General features: G+C 48.7%; 1 protein-coding gene across 2 annotated transcripts in view; it reads left to right on the forward strand.

The window, feature by feature from the left end:
* BIN3 (bridging integrator 3) overlaps positions 1-17,090 on the forward strand; it is a 42,693-nt gene that overhangs the window by 14,474 nt on the left and 11,129 nt on the right. For both annotated transcript variants that reach the window (XM_042934591.1, XM_042934590.1), the window contains 3 exons: positions 8,178-8,226; positions 14,948-14,988; positions 15,425-15,486. In XM_042934591.1, the coding sequence (XP_042790525.1) occupies positions 15,459-15,486 (28 nt within the window). In that variant the 5' untranslated portion in view covers positions 8,178-8,226; positions 14,948-14,988; positions 15,425-15,458. The remainder of the gene's footprint in view (positions 1-8,177; positions 8,227-14,947; positions 14,989-15,424; positions 15,487-17,090) is intronic.

The raw sequence follows: 17,090 nt of genomic DNA on the forward strand, positions 1-17,090 counted from the left end.
CATCTCTTCTCCAACTTCGGTGTCCCTGGGAGACTGTCCCTGCCTCACCCTAGCAAAAGAATGAAGGGGCCCCACCCCTTGGAGAGTATGAGACAGGGAGTTCCTATACTAGGCACACAAAGGTGGATTTACTATGTAAAAACTATTTAATAAAATTTAAGCTTCAGGGCCCCTTGCTGGCATGGACCTTGTCCAAGACCCAGAAGGAACCTTAGCTGTGTGTTCACATGATCCTCTGTTTTTGCAAACATCAACAATGTGTTTATACTGCATTCAGTTAAGAAAACGTCTGCCTTCACTTCCTCCTTTTGCTACTTGATACTACCCCTCATGTCAGGCAGCTTTGGAGTAGCCTAGGCCTTTTGGGATGCGACTGGAGGGTTGAATTGGAAATATGCTGTTTTAGCTGCAGTTTGTAGACATTTTTTGAAAACTTTGATAAAACCGTGAGAAATTTCAGGTTCCTGAATTGGAAATATACAGAGGGCACCTCTTTTGGTGATCTTTAAATGTATTTAAAAACTAAGGGAAAGGGGTGCCTGGCTGGTTCAGTTAGTAGAACATGCGACTTGATCTCGGGGTTATGAATTCAAATCCCACATTGGATGTAGAGCTTAATTAAAAAAAAAAAAAAAGTTGTATGTCTTTCACAGTGTTGTATAGATCCATTGTATCTCAATAAAGCTGGGGAAAAAATTTTAAAGAAGAAAAAAACTAAGGGAAAATTTGGGTAAAAAATAACACAAAACAAAAGTGACACAGGTGAGCAGTTAAATCAAGAGATATTCTGAAATCAAAGTGCAACAAAACATTTTCAAATTGTACTCAAACCTAGTCATTCATTAAGAGAATGAGATCAGGGGTTTGCCTGGGTGGCTCAGTCGGTTAAGCATCCGACTTCAGCTCAGGTCATGATCTCGCAGCCCGTGAATTCAAGCGCCGCATCAGGTTCTGTGCTAACAGCTCAGAGCCTGGAGCCTGCTTCGGATTCTGTGTCTCCCTCCCTCTCCGCCCCTCCCTCATTTGCACTCTGTCTCTCTTTGTCTCTCAAAAATAAATAAACGTTTAAAAAAAATTTTTTAAGAATATTTCTTAAAAAAGAATGAGATCAGTTTTAAAGAGGAGCGATGGTTTGATAATCTAGTTAATAAAGAGGCGCAAATCATTAGAACACATTGATAAAACAATTTAAAGTTCTTAACACGAAAGATAACGAAGATGACAAAACTCATGATGGGCCCTCCGCCAGCGACATCAGGAACAGAGAAGCTGGTTACCCCCATTAATTCAGAGAGTGGTTAAGAGTAGTCATTATACAAGAAACCTTGAAATGTGTCCTGAAATCTTACAGTTTATTTATGAAGGAAACGAGATTTTCCTAAGTTTTACAGCAAAATTTTTATTATATTTATATATTACTGGTAAGCTGGAAAAAAAAGCTTTTCTGAACTGTCAATGATAGAAAACAAGTTTCAGTCAACCATACTAGAGGAAAGGCTGAATTACCTTTCTTTTCTCTACGAAAATGATGTTACCCACTCGGTGTCACATGAAGAGGCAATCATAGACTACGCAGCCAAAAAATGCAGGGAAATGAATACAGAGGTGTGTCAGGCAGACGATTAATAAAAATTTTAGGTTATTCTTGATTTTTTGATTTCATGTTGTCAGCTTTTATAACTTTTAATTTATTATGTTCTTTTCTCTGTCTAAATAAACACTTTCATGCCAATTTTAATATTTTTTAATGTTTTTAAAAGATTTTATTTTTAAGTAATCTCTACATACAGCCTGGGGCCCAAACTCACGACCCTGAGATCAGGAGTCCCACGCTCCACAAACTGAGCCATCTAGGGGCCCCATCCAATTTTGATATTTGTAAATTCATTTTCTTTTTCTTTAAAAGGCATACAAAATCATATAAGCTTCGGGCCCACAAAGCACAGATCCACTGTAAGCCCAGCTGAGGGCAGGACTGCCATCCTGAAGGCAGGAGGGTGAAGTGAAGAAATGCGTGGGGAGTGCCAAGACAACCCTTCCCCTCCCCCATGGCACCTGCACGCATGGCATGTGCTCGAGTGACCTCTTCTACTCACTGAGCTCTCGGAACAACTCTGCTGGGCCTTTACTCCCATGGCGAGAGACTGAAAAATTCTCTAGGAAATCTTACCTGCCCGGGAGTACAGATACTGACATCAGGGGCTCCCCACAACACTGCTCAGCCAGGTCACTGCACACAGTACGCAGACAATATCTGAGCGCTCACAGCTTCTGATCAGCTGTCTTGTCTCCAGTCCCGTATGTGAGCAGACACCCAAGATTACCACACTCCCAAGGGGAGAGTTTAGTGTGAAAAATGGAGGCAAAAGCAGAAAACAACTTGAGGGGAAACTGAGACTGAAGGAAGGCAGAAGAAACTTTTTGTAAATCTGTCTATTAAGATCATCAGAGAGAGATGGGGCGCCTGGGTGGCTCAGTCGGTTGAGCGTCCGACTTTGGCTCAGGTCATGATCTCGTGGTCTGTGAGTTTGAACCCCCCGTCAGGCTCTGTCCTGACAGCTCAGAGCCTGGAGCCTGCTTTGGATTCTGTGTCTCCCTCGCTCTCTGCCCCTCCCCCGCTCATGCCCTGTCTCTCTCTGTCTCTCAAAAATAAAGAAACATTAAAAAAGAATTTTTTTAAAGATCATCAGAGAGAGAAGCCATCCATGAAATAAAACAAGATACCATAAAAAAAAAGGACATCCTGAAAAGTAAAAAGACCTCTCAGAAATTAAAAATATGATAGCAGAAATGAAAAACTTTACAAGTATTAGAAGATACGAAATGTTGAAAAATAAAGAAACTGGAGAAGCAACCAAGGTGGGTCAGCACTGGAATTACAAGAATTTCAGAAATAAATGGGGCACCTGGGTGGCTCAGTTGGTTAAGCATCCAAGTTCAGCTCAGATCATGATCTCATTGTTCATGGGTTCCAGCCCTGCACTGGGCTCTGTGCTGACAGCTCGGAGCCTGGAGCCTGCTTCAGATTCTGTTCCTCTCTCTCTCTCTCTCTGTTCCTCCCATGCTTGCTCTCTCTCTCTCTCCTTCAAAATAAATAAAATTTAAAAATTAAAAAAAAATGAATTTCAGAAATGAGAAACAGAGAAAATGGGGGAAGACACGAGCCACAACAAAGTTTTTTTAAGCCCAGAACGAAAGATTACAAATTGCCAAATTGAAAGAATTTGGTGCGTATCCCAGCACAGTGAGTGCAATTAGACCCACGAGGTACATCACTGTGAAAGTTTATACCACCAGGGACAAACATGATTCAAGAAGCTTGCATGAAGAATGGGTAGGTTGCCTACAAAGGATAGAAATCGGAGTGCTTTAGACTTCACCACAATAGCACTGGGAAATGAGAAGCCAGGGAAGCAAAGTCTGTGAGATTCTGAAAGAAATGAAGTCCAACCTACATTCTATACCCAGTCAGACTAACTGGTGTGAGTCAGAGCAAAGAGGTTTTGGTTATGCAAAGTCTCAAAAGGTGATCTCACACACACTTTTACTCTGCCCAAACGAGGAGTAAACCAGCAAAGAGGAAGACCCGGATTCCAGGTGTCAGAATTCCTATAGGAGGCAGGAGAAGGGCGAGCCTGGGCCTCCAGCTCTACACCAGGGGCCGAGGCGACCCGTCCTGACCAGAGCAGCTTGGAGGCTGCCTCGGACACCGCTTCAAGAAGTGAATACCTGACACAAGTGAATGTATTAAGAGTAAATTTAGACAGTAAATACATAGAAAATTCAGCACGTGAAAGAAAAAATGACAATTTTAGGAGCAAAAGCATGCAGTGTTATTAGTTACGTATTGCTGTGTAACAAATTCCCCCACAACTTAGCGTCTCCAAACAACAGTACCAGTTTCTACAGGTCAGGAATTTGGGAGTGGCCTAGCTGCGAGGCTTGGCTCGGAACTCTGCAGCTTCTGAAGGTTTGGCTGAGGCTGAAAAATCTGCTGGCTGCCACATGCAGGAAGGACAAGAAATCACATTATTCTCCCAACAGTTTACTTATTGATCTGACCAAATCACGTAACTGCATCGAGAAGAAGAGGAGATTCGGATGTGCCTTTGTGTAACGGGTAGAAGCCTGCAAGAGCTTGGTCAGTTGGTTGGTTTCGTTAAATCTTCCCCTTGCAAAAGAAAAAGTCAGCAGCTAGTGCCTAAAACCTAACCAGAGATAGAAATAGATGCATTTTTATTTAGAGATGCAAAGGTACGTGCCAAAAAACCCAGCAGAGTCGAAAAGTGCTTGTCTTGGGCAAGTGAGATTAGGGCAGGGGGAGGGAGGGTAGGACCTCATGTTTCACTTAATAAACCTTGTTGTCCTATTAAACCATGCACACGTGTAACTTTGATAAAAGCAAACTCAGATTAATTGCACAAAAGGGAAAGGCAAACGCTAAGCCAGAAAAAAAAAATCCTGACAAACAGGCCAAAGGGCTAGTGGTAAAATGTAAACCATTTCAATCTTTTAAAAAATGTAAACTGTCTCAATCTGCCTCCAGGGCAATTTGGCAAATGTATCAAAGCCTTAGACATGTATATATCCTTTGACCCAGCAATTCCAATTCTAAGAATTTATCCTATGTGACTAATCCTTGATGTACACAAAGATTTAGCTATTAGTGTTTTTAATAATAGAAGAAAAATTGGAAACAGTTGAAATGATCATTAGTAAGTGATGTGGATCACAAAAATAAAATAGGGATATATAATGAAATACTAGGTAGCTCTTAACAGGGCAGGCTGATGACAACCACATCTTGGCATATAGAAGCCTTTATGATATGTTTAGGTTTTTTAAGTTATATAAATATGCATATGTACACATGTCCATGTATTTACACACAGATTCAGGGTGTTACTGTTTGTGTGTGTGTGTGTGTGTGTGTGTGTGTGTTTCCATGTTTTCCAAGTGTTTGACACTGATCAGGTGCTATTTTTGTAGTCAAGGAAAAAAACAAGGGATTTTTTTTTTAGTTTATTTGAAAAATATGGAAAGTGCAAAGAAGAAAACAGTAATCACACTCTTACCACCCAGAATTAACCACTATTAACATTTGGCATATTTGCTTCAGATTTTTTTCTTTCTGCAAACTTTTAAAATATAATTAACACCAAAACATTAGCCTTGGTTATCTTTAGATATGAGACCGTGTGCTGTTTTGGTTTTTTCCTTCTTTTCCTTCCCTTTCTCCCTCTCTCTTTCTCTCTCTCTCTGTCTCTGACTTTGCTGTATTTCCCAAGTTTTCTCTGATGAGTATGTTTTACTTTTTAAATGGGTAAACTTCAATTAATATAAAAGGTAGGCTATTTTTCAATGCCAAATGAAGTCTTAGACATTTAGAAGAAGATAAGCAAGGTTTTGGACTTGAGAACAGCTTTGATCAAGCTGGGAGAAGGGAAGGCGTTCCATGTGGGTGTAATGGCCATGTGTCCCAGTTGCCCTGGACAGTCCAGGTTCTTTACCTGTTGTCTCAAAGACATTATCAGTGACATTTTTGCACTCAGCCAACATGATACCTGGAACCTATCATTTGTTCAGACGGAGCCGGGTCAGCACAAGCCTCCTTCCTCCCGATAATGCTGCCCTCCTCATTCCTTGCATTTCCAGTCTTTTCAAGAATAGTGAGCCCCTTTGAAATTCCACAGTATTTTAAGGTTAGGTATTTTGATCAGATGATTTTCCTTAGTTCCTTCAAATAAACATAACAAATTCATGGCAAAGAATAGCAGAGAGAAAAGTGGATTGTTTACTCCTGGTTCAGTCGTGAACCAGCAGGATGACCCTGGGCTAGTCACTGGACCTTTCCAGATTGGTTTTCTCATCTACAAAATGAGAGGGTTGAACTGGAACAATTTCTATGGTAACTTGCAATTCTAAAAATACTGTGATTCCAAATTAAGATTTAGAGAGGCTGTGGCACCACAAATAATGGCATCTAAGTTCTTCATTTCTTTATAGCTAGTCTGTAGTACTAGACTCCAAGTTAGAATCATTGTGAAGACCACTCTGAGAATTCTGTAGAATTTCACCCTGCCCCGTGTTCCTGGAACAGAGATTCAGTTTAGAATTCAAGTTTCCATCTCCTCTGTTTTAGAGTTTAAGAAATAGCTCCAGGGGCGCCTGGGCGGCTTGGTCAGTTAAGTGCTGACTTTGGCTCAGGTCACGATCTCACAGTTCATGAGTTCAAGTCCCACGTCAGGCTCTGTGCTGACAGCTCAGAGCCTGGAGCCTGCTCGGGATTCTGTGTCTCCCTCTCTCTCTCTGCCCCTCCCTGCTCACGTTCGTCTCTCTCTCTCCCTCCCTCTCTCTCAAAAATAAACATTAAAAGAATTTAAAAAAGAAAGAAAAGAAAGAAAGAAAGAAAGAAAGAAAAAGAAAGAAAGAAAGAAAAAGCTCCAGAGAGACCGTGATTTGTTCGCATCACAAAACTAGTCAAAGGCAGAGATCAGTTTTCTGATTCCTGGTCCAAAGCTTATTATCCCACAACATGCTTCGTGCAGGCTCAATCTTCTCTCAATGCCACCAGGACCTCATTTGCACTGTCACCAAAATAGTCCTTGAGGGCAGTTGTTCACTGTCCAAAACCATTGTGTCAGTCAACTCCAATCCCTGATTTGGGGAAAAGTAACTGGGGACACGAGGAGGGGACTATGGAGCTCAGCTCCCTTAACCTCTGTTCTTTAGATTTGAGGAGGGGAAAGAGCAATTTCTCCCTTTCTCTTCTTTTCAGTTTCAGAGCTTACCTTTCCCCTGGTAATTATATAGCCACTGATTATTTGTTTACAGAAGCCACGTGAATCAGCCAGCCCCCAAAGGGTTAATGCTCCCAAATTACCGGGCTGGGTTAACAATAAACAGGATGTCCTCCAGAAATTAAATTTAAACCACTGTGACTCAGGCTGGCCCATCCTCTCGACCGGATCGTTGTCTGGGGTTATTATCGGTAGTTAATTATACCATTGGGTTTAGCAACAGTGTTGGTCAGTTTGGGCCAAGAGAAAGCAGGCTTGGGCAGAAGGGGGTGCGGAGGGAAGGGGCGGGTGCAGCGGTGGAAGCTGGAAGCGGGAGGTTTGAAAGGGAGGGACTGCAGCGTCCTGAGCACTGAGAGAAGAGTGGGAGTGGAGTCGTGCCCTGGGGACTCTCCTGCTGACTCCCTGTGCCCTGAGCTGATCCCAGGGGTGCTTCACTCACTGCTACCTTGGGGGCTCTGGGGAGCCTCTTTTTCTCCAGCAGTTGGAATGCACTGTGTTTGCTCCTAGCGGGACCACGCTTCTCAGAATTGTAGAATCAGAATTTTTCATGCCTCAAGGAAGCTTCTGAATTATCCAGTCTAACCCTGTCCTTTCACAGAGTGGGCAGTGAATCCCAGGGCAGTCGTTACCTGCCAGGGGGCAGCCCGCTCCTCAGAGCGGGAGACGGTGGGGGGCAGTGGAGGGGGGCCTAGATTTAGAGGCTAGATTCTTGACCCTCCTTCTGTTATGCCAAACTGCCTTCCATTTCCAAGTGGAGAACCTGAGGTGCAGAGGGCAGACCTGGGCTAGATTCAGGGCCCTCTTTGAGTTAGCCACGTTTCACGTTGTCAGTTCTCACCAGAAATAACCCAGCCTGGCTGGGCCTTAATGCCCTGTAGTGTATCCTCTGTCTCCAGCCACGTAACAAGTCCTCTATAGAGAAGTAGCGAAGCACCTAATACAGACGATAAGTGGTTCTCATGGTGTTTTTAAACGCTTGTTTTCAAGGATGATAGCTGCCCCAGCGAGCCTGTAATTCTGACTTTGCAGCTCCTCAGGGCACAGATTTACAATGACTGTCTGTCGTGTGGTATCTCCCCTTCCCTGCCCTCACCTTTGCAACGTGTTTCAACACCTGGCTACTAGTAGGAAAGATGCTCTGGGGCAGAAGGTGGTGCCCAGGACCTCCATCCGACACTGTTCATGGGAAGATCACCCTCCAGAGCCCAGCCTGGCTGCCGACGGCCCTAGATCCACAGGGCGTGTGGTTCGAGTGCCAGGAGCAGACCACTGGCTCTCATTACCCTTGAAGTCAAGTGGCCTTGACTTCATCAGTTCTTTTCAGCTACGTCCTTCCCCGTTTCTCCTAAAATCCCTCTTTGTCTCTTTCTCTCCTAGGATTCCTTTCAAGATTGGGCAGCCTAAGAAACAGATTGTCCCTAAAACAGTGAGTAACCCGATTCTTTCATTCTGAGACTCCGCCTGTCTCACATGGTCTTTGCAGAGAACCAGAGGTTTGATTCAGCACATCGTGGGGCTGGGGAAGGCAGAACCCGGGCTGCCTCATTCCCAGCCGTGTCGCTCTGGAACCTCACTTAGACTGGGGCTTGCGGAGGCCTCCTGGCCTGGGACATCTTCCTTCTGCAAATCAGGCTGGCTCGTCCCCATCCTGGGGCAGGTGGAGGAGGTGGGTGACAGGTGGGTGACAGCCCATCTCTGCAGTCTGGCGTGGCACTCTGCACTCTCCTGAGTGGGCTCCTGAAACCTAGGCCCCTGCCAAGGACATGTCCCAGGCCTTTATCTCCAGCCACCTCAGGCTGTGTGAAGACCAGGAAGCTTCTCCAGGAGGCTCCAGGTCCCTTTCTCTCCACTGCCAAAGGAATTCTTAGCCAGGACCCAGAGTCAGGAGGGCATGATTGAATCCTACCTCCTTGAGAACCCACGATTTTTATCTCTATTTTATCTCCAGAATGGGAGAGGAATCACAGATTTTTACAAAGTTTAGAGCTGGAAGCCCTTACAGATCATCTAGTCCAACCTGATTTTCCTTACGAGAAAACCAAGGCCCACGAAGCCACCATGACTTTCTAAGGTTGTAAAAAACCTAACACTAGGGCAGCTGGGTGGCTCAATCAGTTAAGCATCCAACTCTCAAGCAGAGCTGCTTGAGCTGCTCTCTCCCTCTTCCCCTCCCCCACTCATGAGTGCTCTTAAAACAAAACAAAAAAAAAAATTTTTTTTTTTTTTAAACCCTAATACCGACAGAGCCAAAATTGGAACCCAAGTCGGAGTCTCTGTTCAATGCACATTCCACTGCTCTATGCTGCCTCACTCAGGCTGTGAAGGTCTGCTGAGGTTTGGGAATTCTAGTAAAGAATGGCCTCTTGAACTCCCTCACCCCCAAATCTAATCAGGCTGTTGGTTTCACCGTGGGAACCCATAACTGTACAGTATCTCTCATTGTGACAGTTCCAGCAACTGTTAGCCTGCTGGAGCCCCTGACGGTTCTCCTTGTCTTAATAACCTCGGCCCTCCTTGGCTCAGAACTCAGGACTACAGGAAAGCTCCTGCTTCATTTTGGCAGGAAGGGAAGTTCAGCACACATCTGACCAATGGCTCAGTCTTTGGAAAATCCAAAGGCAGGCCACTTAAAAGGAAATGGGCTGCGTTTCTCTTTCAAGTGAAGGCAGGCCGAGGACAGACTGAGAGTTTACCTCCCATGCAGAGGCTGACCATCTGTGGAGGCTCTCAGCTGAAGCGCAAAGAATCTGGGCGTGCAAATGTTGGGCTCTAGCCGGCTACAGGAAGTGGGAAGGTGTGGCTTTGTGTCTCCAGAGTTTAATCCAGGGCAGATCTGAAAGGGAAGTGGTTTTGAGAAGGGTCTTTTATTCCCAGCGCTCACTACCAAAAAACAAACAGGCAAACAGAAAACCCTCCCAACACCCTTACCTCTATAGAGATAGCCGTTGTTCTCTACAGAAAAGTATAGGTTAGAATTCAGTTTCTAGCTTCTTTGCCAGTTTGTTGACGGAAAGATCTCTGGGTCTTTTAATCTGAGGAGTGGCAAGGACTCCCCAGAGGAGGGACAAATGGACAATCCCAGCACCTATGGACGGCCCTACAGACAAGCCCACAGATGGGCCCGTGGCTTCCCTCTTCCCCTCCTCACGTCAGTCTTGTTTGGGATGGAACTGCGGTCCTCTGACTTCTGGAATCTGCTCCCCCAGTCAGACTGGGCACCAAGTAGTGATTAAGAAGCCAGATGTGGTAGGTTTCCTGCCTGGATTCCCACTGGCTCCGCCACATGCTGTATGTGACCTTGAGCAAGGCCCTTTACTGTTTCTGAGCGTTGGTTTCCTCCTTCGTAAGTGAGGATCTTAGTACCTATGCCACTGATATAGTATGAGTCTTGTGTACATGAGGTCATGCGTATGAACCACTTAACACAGTGTCTAGCACATGATGAGCCCTCAATAAATATTAACTACCTTGTGGGAAGATAGTTGATTTGACTCTTTAGAAACCACCAAGGACTCAGCCTGTTCCAAGCAGCCGGATCCCCTACTACAAGGAAATGGTAGGCCGGGCCTTTGATCTCTCACAAGGAATCAAAGCCGACTTAGGCTTTGGAAGAGAGTTACTTGCTCCCTCAACTCCCCAGAGGCACCGAAGTATAGGGAGCGAGAGCCTGCCTCTTCAATCTCGTTCTCTGCCGCACAAGCCCCTCCAGGCCCCCATCATAGGCCGAGCCCGGGCAGCCGTCTCAGCGCCTCCGGCAGCTGCCCCCAGACAGTGGTGACGCGCTACCGTTCTTGCCCAGGCACCGTCAGAGGCGCAGATGTGGCTGCCTGCTGCCTGGAAGTCATGGCGCCCCCGTCATGGGAAGAAACGCTCACGTTATCTTCAGGGAGTTTCAGGAGGTTTTTGGCTCAAGGTACCCAACTGTCAGACACAAAGAAAGCATTGTGTGTTTGCTCTCACTGTTCTTCTGCACCCAGGTTATTAACACGAATTCCATTGTTGTCAAGGCTCTGGCGAGGGAATGGCATGTTCTCTGCAGGGGCTGGCCACTGGATGGAGGTGGAGGGACAAAAGCTTGCCCACCTCCCAGTCCGAACTCTCTGCACCCTCTGCTTACACCCCTCCTGCCCCACCACTCCCATAAGGTAGCCGGAGCATCTTGGCATGGCAAAAAGCAGCCGCTTCCCCGTCCGTAACCTTCGAGGAGGGAAGAGCTCTTGGAAGCAGGGGTCACCCTGGGTCTCGCACACGAAGGAAAGCACACTCTTAGACTCCGAGCTAGGCAGGCATGCCACAGCGTCAGGGCAGGGGAGCATCCTGCCACACGGAGCCCCCACTTGAGGACAATCTCCACTTGCAAAGTGGAGAGCCTCTCAGCCTCACTTGATCATGTGGTAACACATGATCCACCAAAGGGAGGCTGCTTTCCGCCCCTAGCACCCCTCCAAGAGGGGGCTTCCGAGATCACCCAGTGTGCCCTCTGCCTCAGCCAGCTCTGATCCGACACGGCTTAGCTCCAGGGCTAGAGCCAGAGCCCTGCCTGCCGGTCTCCTTCTTCACTTCACCCCGAGTGTCCGTTTGGGTGAGACCTCAGCCCACTCATTCATTTAACGAATACGGACTCCTGCTCCATGCCAGCCTGACCCTAGGCACGGGGGGTAGAGCGCTGAGCAGCACAGTCTCACCCCTCCACCTTGAGCCTTTGCAAATGCCCAGAGCAGCGGGCCGTCTGGTGCTCATTCCCCCTTCGCTAACCTCGCCGCCCGGCCCGGCCCGCCCTGACCCGCTGACAGCCGTGCACATGTGTTTGCACTTGCATTGTTGACTGGGGGCTAATCGCCTTTTTGGCAAAAGCATCAAGCATTCAGAGATGTTCAGATCTTCCGTGTTTGGCTGTTTCCCTCAAAATGGAGATACCTTGCACTAGGACTCCAGTGTGTCTCCTTATTCCCTTATCCATTATCCGAGGGGCCAGAATCCTGGTGGTGTTGCCTCGGATCTTTCCCCAAGGGAGGAGAGCGATCTTGAGAGCAACCCACACCTGGCTGCCAGAGGCAGAAGGGGGACACGTTCATGAACATCTCAGGCTCTCACGTGGCCGTGAGCAGCAGCAGAAGGATCGAGCTCCACCCCGACATACTTCTCAGCTGCCGGGGTAAGACCTCAAGCGGCTCCCCAACCAGAATGTTCCAGCCCAGTTGGAAACCCGCAGTCGCTCGCTCTCTGTGCAAGTCCAAGCATTCCCAGCCAGGGGGACCAGGTGCTCTCTGACATCCCACACACGCACCGGCACACTTGGGGATTGCAAAAGAGAGCGCCAGGAGCCAAGGCCGGAGCTCTCTGCGCCCGCCTCCCTCTGGGAGCACCCACTGCATGTTCTTCATCTTTAGAAAAGCTGGACTCTGACCAGGACATCCTTGACTTCATCTTTTTGGAAAAGAATACTTTTAATATGTAAAGACTCTGCTCAGCCGTCACATCCTACAAAATAAGAGGGGTGATATGTCCAGTTAAGGGAGGCCCAGGTGTAACCCCCAGGCACAGGATCCTGGCTTAGCCCAATCAGCGTTCATCCCAGCTATCAACTGACCCCGTGCCTTGCCAAAGGGCCACAGACCAGTCTGCACCCCCAGACTTCTCTGGGCACCCCCAGCACCCCAGTGCATGGGAGAAGAACAAGGAAACCCTATCCACAGGCCAGGCACCGAGCTCTGTGCTCTACACAGACTGTTCGGTGATCCTCTAAACAAGCCAACAAGACGGACACTGCTACCCCGTTTCCTTGGCAGCCATTGAAAATCTTCCCAGGGGAAGGCCGAATGGAGTTATCCCATTCCTCTAGAAAAGTACGTGAGACTCAAAATGTTAGGTAGTATTTTTAATACTGCACAGCTGGTATCAGAGTCCATCTGTCATCCGTCTCTGCTCATTCCTGTCTACCACCTTCCTCGATGGTGTTGGTGGAGAAAGGGCTGGACCGTCCCAGCGCGGGCTTGCTGGGCCCGGGCGAGGCCTCGCTACCCCAGAACAAATCTCCCGCCTGCATCGCACCAGACACTCTTCCGGCCTTTGGCTGAGACTTTGATTCCTGCCCAGCTACACATCCCCTGGGACAGGTAGCACTTTAAGCTTTTTTCAGGAACATACGCTTTAGTGGGAGCGAAGTTTGAGCTTCCTCTTAAGAGTAGCTTTTGATGGATCATAGGAAGGTGATGATGAAAACATTGCATTCCTGGATGGAAAAACAGGGGGTCTGTTGAAAAGAGGGCAAAGACTGTAGGGTGGGGGAAACCGATGGTGAATTTTACTTCACGACTTTGTGTCAGACCCCAGGTGCTGGGGTCAGAAAGTAAAAGGAAAGACCCTGTGTTCCTGCTTCTAAATTTTACATTTCAGTTGAGGAACGTGAGGTGTGTCCATGCAAGGGCGACATGTGGTTGTGCCCCGGGACCTTAGCTAAGTAGGTTCTCCATGCCATTCTCTAGCCCCCGTCCTCCACGGGGCTGTCCATGGTTTAGGTTAGAGGTGTATTTGTTTTATCTCCCCTGCCAGGACCCACATCTGTTTATTCACCAGAGCATCTCTCTCACCTGACAGATTGCGTTGCACTTAATAGGTGCTCAATAAATGTTTGTGAGGTTATTAAATGTCATTTTAAAAAGGGGGCCGGTGCTGAACTAGGAGTCTGAATTCTAGCCTTGGTTTGCCTCTGACTAGCCCTGCGTCCTTATTAAATCACTCCCCGTCTCTGGGCTTCGTCCTCTGTGTTTATAACATGAAATAGTCGGCCTGAATAATGTTTTGCTGTTCTGTGACTGTGTTGAGTTTACCTAAATGCACATGAGTGTGGGGTCCGTGGGCTTTCAGAATGCTCCTTCATGGGGCACTGTGACGGAAGGGTGCGCTGGCAAAGAACAATGGGGCCTTGACACTTTCCACAGCTTTGGGCTCTGTGACCTTCAGCCTGCTGTGAGAGTGAGGACCAGGGTTTAGGGCTCTCACTGGAAGGCATCTCGGGGAGCAGCCAAGAAGGCACCTTTCTTGGGTCGTGGCTTTAATTCATCAGCAAATACCTTTTCCCCTTTTTGGTAGAATGCTTGTTAAGAGCACAGGCCTTGGAGCCAGGCTGCCTATGTCCAGATCCTAGCCCTGCCACTCACTAGTCGTGTGAGCTAGTGCAGCATACGTCCCCTCTGTCCTAGGGAGCTCCTTGGTGCAGTGAGGGCCACAAGTACACCTGCCTCTGCAGTTGTGGGGGAGAAGCCGTTCACAGAAGCATGCGGCGAGCACCCCGTGAATGTTAGCTGCTCTTAATTGAGCGCCTCAGCCCAGCGGCTCAGCACGCCGGCCAGGGAGCTCTTGCTGCCTCTGCAGAAGGGAACCAGGACAGGCCTCGGTCCCCTCCTCTCGGCTCTCAGGTGTCATATCCCTCACAGGCCACTCTCCTGAGAGGCCATTGCCAGGGCCCTGTTTGACGGATGGAGAAATTCAGGCACTGGACGTGCAAGTGACTTTCTTGACTTCACCTGACATGCAGGTGGCAGAATTGGGATCAGGACTTACACCCATCTGATGTCAGTCTTGCTGACATCGGGGAAATCTGGTTACTTATCAAGAATTTTAAGAGAGCCTTGCCGGTCAGTAGCAATAGTATTTGTGCTCGGTACATTCCAGCACACAGAGCGTGCAGACAGGACATTTCCTGGTCCACCCTGAACCTCACAGTTGGTAAGCCCTGTGAGGAAACCAGGGCCAGGAGTAGGAGGGGACCCGCCTGCTTCCCCCCCTGCGAGTCTCATCCACATTCACATTCCAAGCACCTCACCTGCCTCGCGATGGGAGGGTGAGGAGAGAGGGAACGCAGCCCAGGGCCTGGCTCCCTGTGGTAGAGGAACAGAGCCACAATCCGCTGCTACTTGCCTGGCTGGCCCATCTGGGAGGGGAGTCTTGTGCCCTAAATCAAACACTTAATTAATTTGGGAACACAGGGATACTGTGTCGTTAACGATCTGCTGGAGCTTGTATGAACTGGACCATGTTGTTTTCTGCAGCTGGGGGGAGGGTGGAGAGGGAGTTTCAGTAGGCTGGCAGATTTTTTCCAGCGTGTTGTCATTTCTCCGATGATTGAGTTGTCTCTTTGGTTACAGGTGGAGAGAGATTTTGAAAGGGAGTATGGAAAACTCCAGCAGTGAGTGTCAAAGCCCAGAAGGATGGAGGCTGGGGGGAGTCGGGGGGGGGGGGGGGGCGAGGGGGGGAAGGGCAGGAGCCTTCCACCAGGTCTCAGTTCTCGCACTGCCCCTTCCGGCACCTCCATCAGTGGGCCGCTCAGCTGTCCCGTAAGTGCCGCGGGAGCAGAGGGCAGCTCAGTTCACAGCCTGCCAGAAATTCTCCCCCAGCTGATGGCTATGTGACAGTCGTTAACTCATAGCCTTTGGGTGCTTGGCCTCATGCAGAGCCAGTAGCAGCCCTTCAGTTGGTGGGAAAACTCCCCATGGAGCAGGGGCCCCCTCTCCTGGCAGGCCTTCCAGGGCATCAGGCTGGGCTTCACTCAGGTAGATGGGAAGGAAGGGGGCTGAAGCAAGCTGACGATGCCAGGTGCCTAAGCCTGTGCCCCTGCCTTGCAGGCTGGAGGAGCAGACCAGGAGGCTGCAGAAGGACATGAAGAAGGGCACCGATGCTGATCTGGGTAGGTGGCATAGCCCAGAGCTGGGCCGGGCCTGGCCGGGTCACGGGTGGACCTCTGCCCCTCCGTCACGTCAGGGCTGGCTCCTGTGGTCTGTGCACAGATGCTTATGTCACCACTCATCCAGAGGACATGGGTGGGTCTGAACACGACTGTCCCTGGCATCTCCAGACTACGTGTGCAGCGAGCCAAGGGTCTGATTACGGAGCCCATCTGTTATTTGTTTTGTGGATAGTTCCAGGTTCCCTGGGTGGCATCTTTATCGTTCGCCACTGCCTTTCCAGTACAGGAGAAGCTGTGACCTATTGCTTCCTTTCTTTGGTACTTCTCCAGATAGACTGCACTGTCAGAGCACAGATGAAGGGAAGGTTGCGTTTTCAGAGTGGGCAGCTTTGGAAGCTGTGGAACGTCAGGGATCCATGAAGTGGAGAGCATGGTTTTCCCCACAAGAAATCAAAATAAATGGGCGACCCCTGGGGCCCAGGGTTCCTGGCCTCTTCCGCCCCCAGTCAGAACTAGAATCTGGGCAGAGAAAGCCCTCCTGAAGCAGTCACAGTCAGTGCATCAGGGTCACTGGAAGGCCCGCCAGAGGCAGATTGTCCAGCCCACCCCCAGGCAGTGCTGAGGCAGCTGGCCCGGGGACCTCATTTTGAGAACCACTGCCCCAGACAATTGAGGGAAATCAACTGCCTGGACAAGATCTAAAATCCCATTCTGTGTTCCCAAACAAGATCATCTGCGCACCGCCAGTCCCTGTTAGGTCTTTGTCAACCCTTATATTTTGAGGTGGCATCAGGGTTCCAGAGACCCACGTGGAGTTGGAGACCCACATTCTCTTTAAGGTTCAAAGACCACCAGCCTCCCAATTGGTGCTGGGCTGGCCACACCCTCCCAGTCCCTGAGAATGGAGGCTCTATGGCCCTGCCCTGCGGCACTCACTCACTCACATAGGCCAGTGAGGACTCCCAGTGGGATTCCACACTGTTAATTGACTTCAGATGGTTCTAACAAAGACAGAGGCAGAGGCCTGAAGTGTGAGGCTTTAGGAAAGAAAAGGAAAATTGGGAAGGAAGTCTCCCCTGCCCTACCTTTTCAGGATTTTTGTCCTCAAATATTAAAAAGTAGTGGAAGAAATTTTTCAAAAACGTTTCCAGTTTTGTCCCAAGTTTCTATCCTTTAATTATACTGTGTGTGACCATTTCATGATCCAGTCCAGTTACACATGATGTTTGCTCCTAAGCCTACAAAGTCACTGCACAGATTTGAAAGAGGGTTCTTAGCTCCACTGCCTCAACATTTCTGGGAAGTATATATTTCCAGGCTTCTCCCATACGGTGCCTGTTTGCTGGGTGACTGCAGCAGGCTACCAGATTAGAGGGAGGCCCAGGACAGGGCGCTGTGTGAGCCAGTCATCCACTGTGGGCTTCTCTGCTGGCATGTGGAGGAGCCTGAGTGGAGAGGGACCCGCTAGGTTTCCGTTTCTCCCACCGGAACAGAGAAGTAGGCCCTTGGGGCCAAGGAGTAGGCGCGTGGGGCCAACACGCTCCTCACATGGCAAGGCAGGGGCACATCTCTGGTTAACTGGAGTGGACCTCATTTCATTGATT

The sequence above is a fragment of the Panthera leo genome, chromosome B1, assembly GCF_018350215.1.
Source record: "Panthera leo isolate Ple1 chromosome B1, P.leo_Ple1_pat1.1, whole genome shotgun sequence".
Taxonomy (NCBI): Eukaryota; Metazoa; Chordata; class Mammalia; order Carnivora; family Felidae; genus Panthera; species Panthera leo.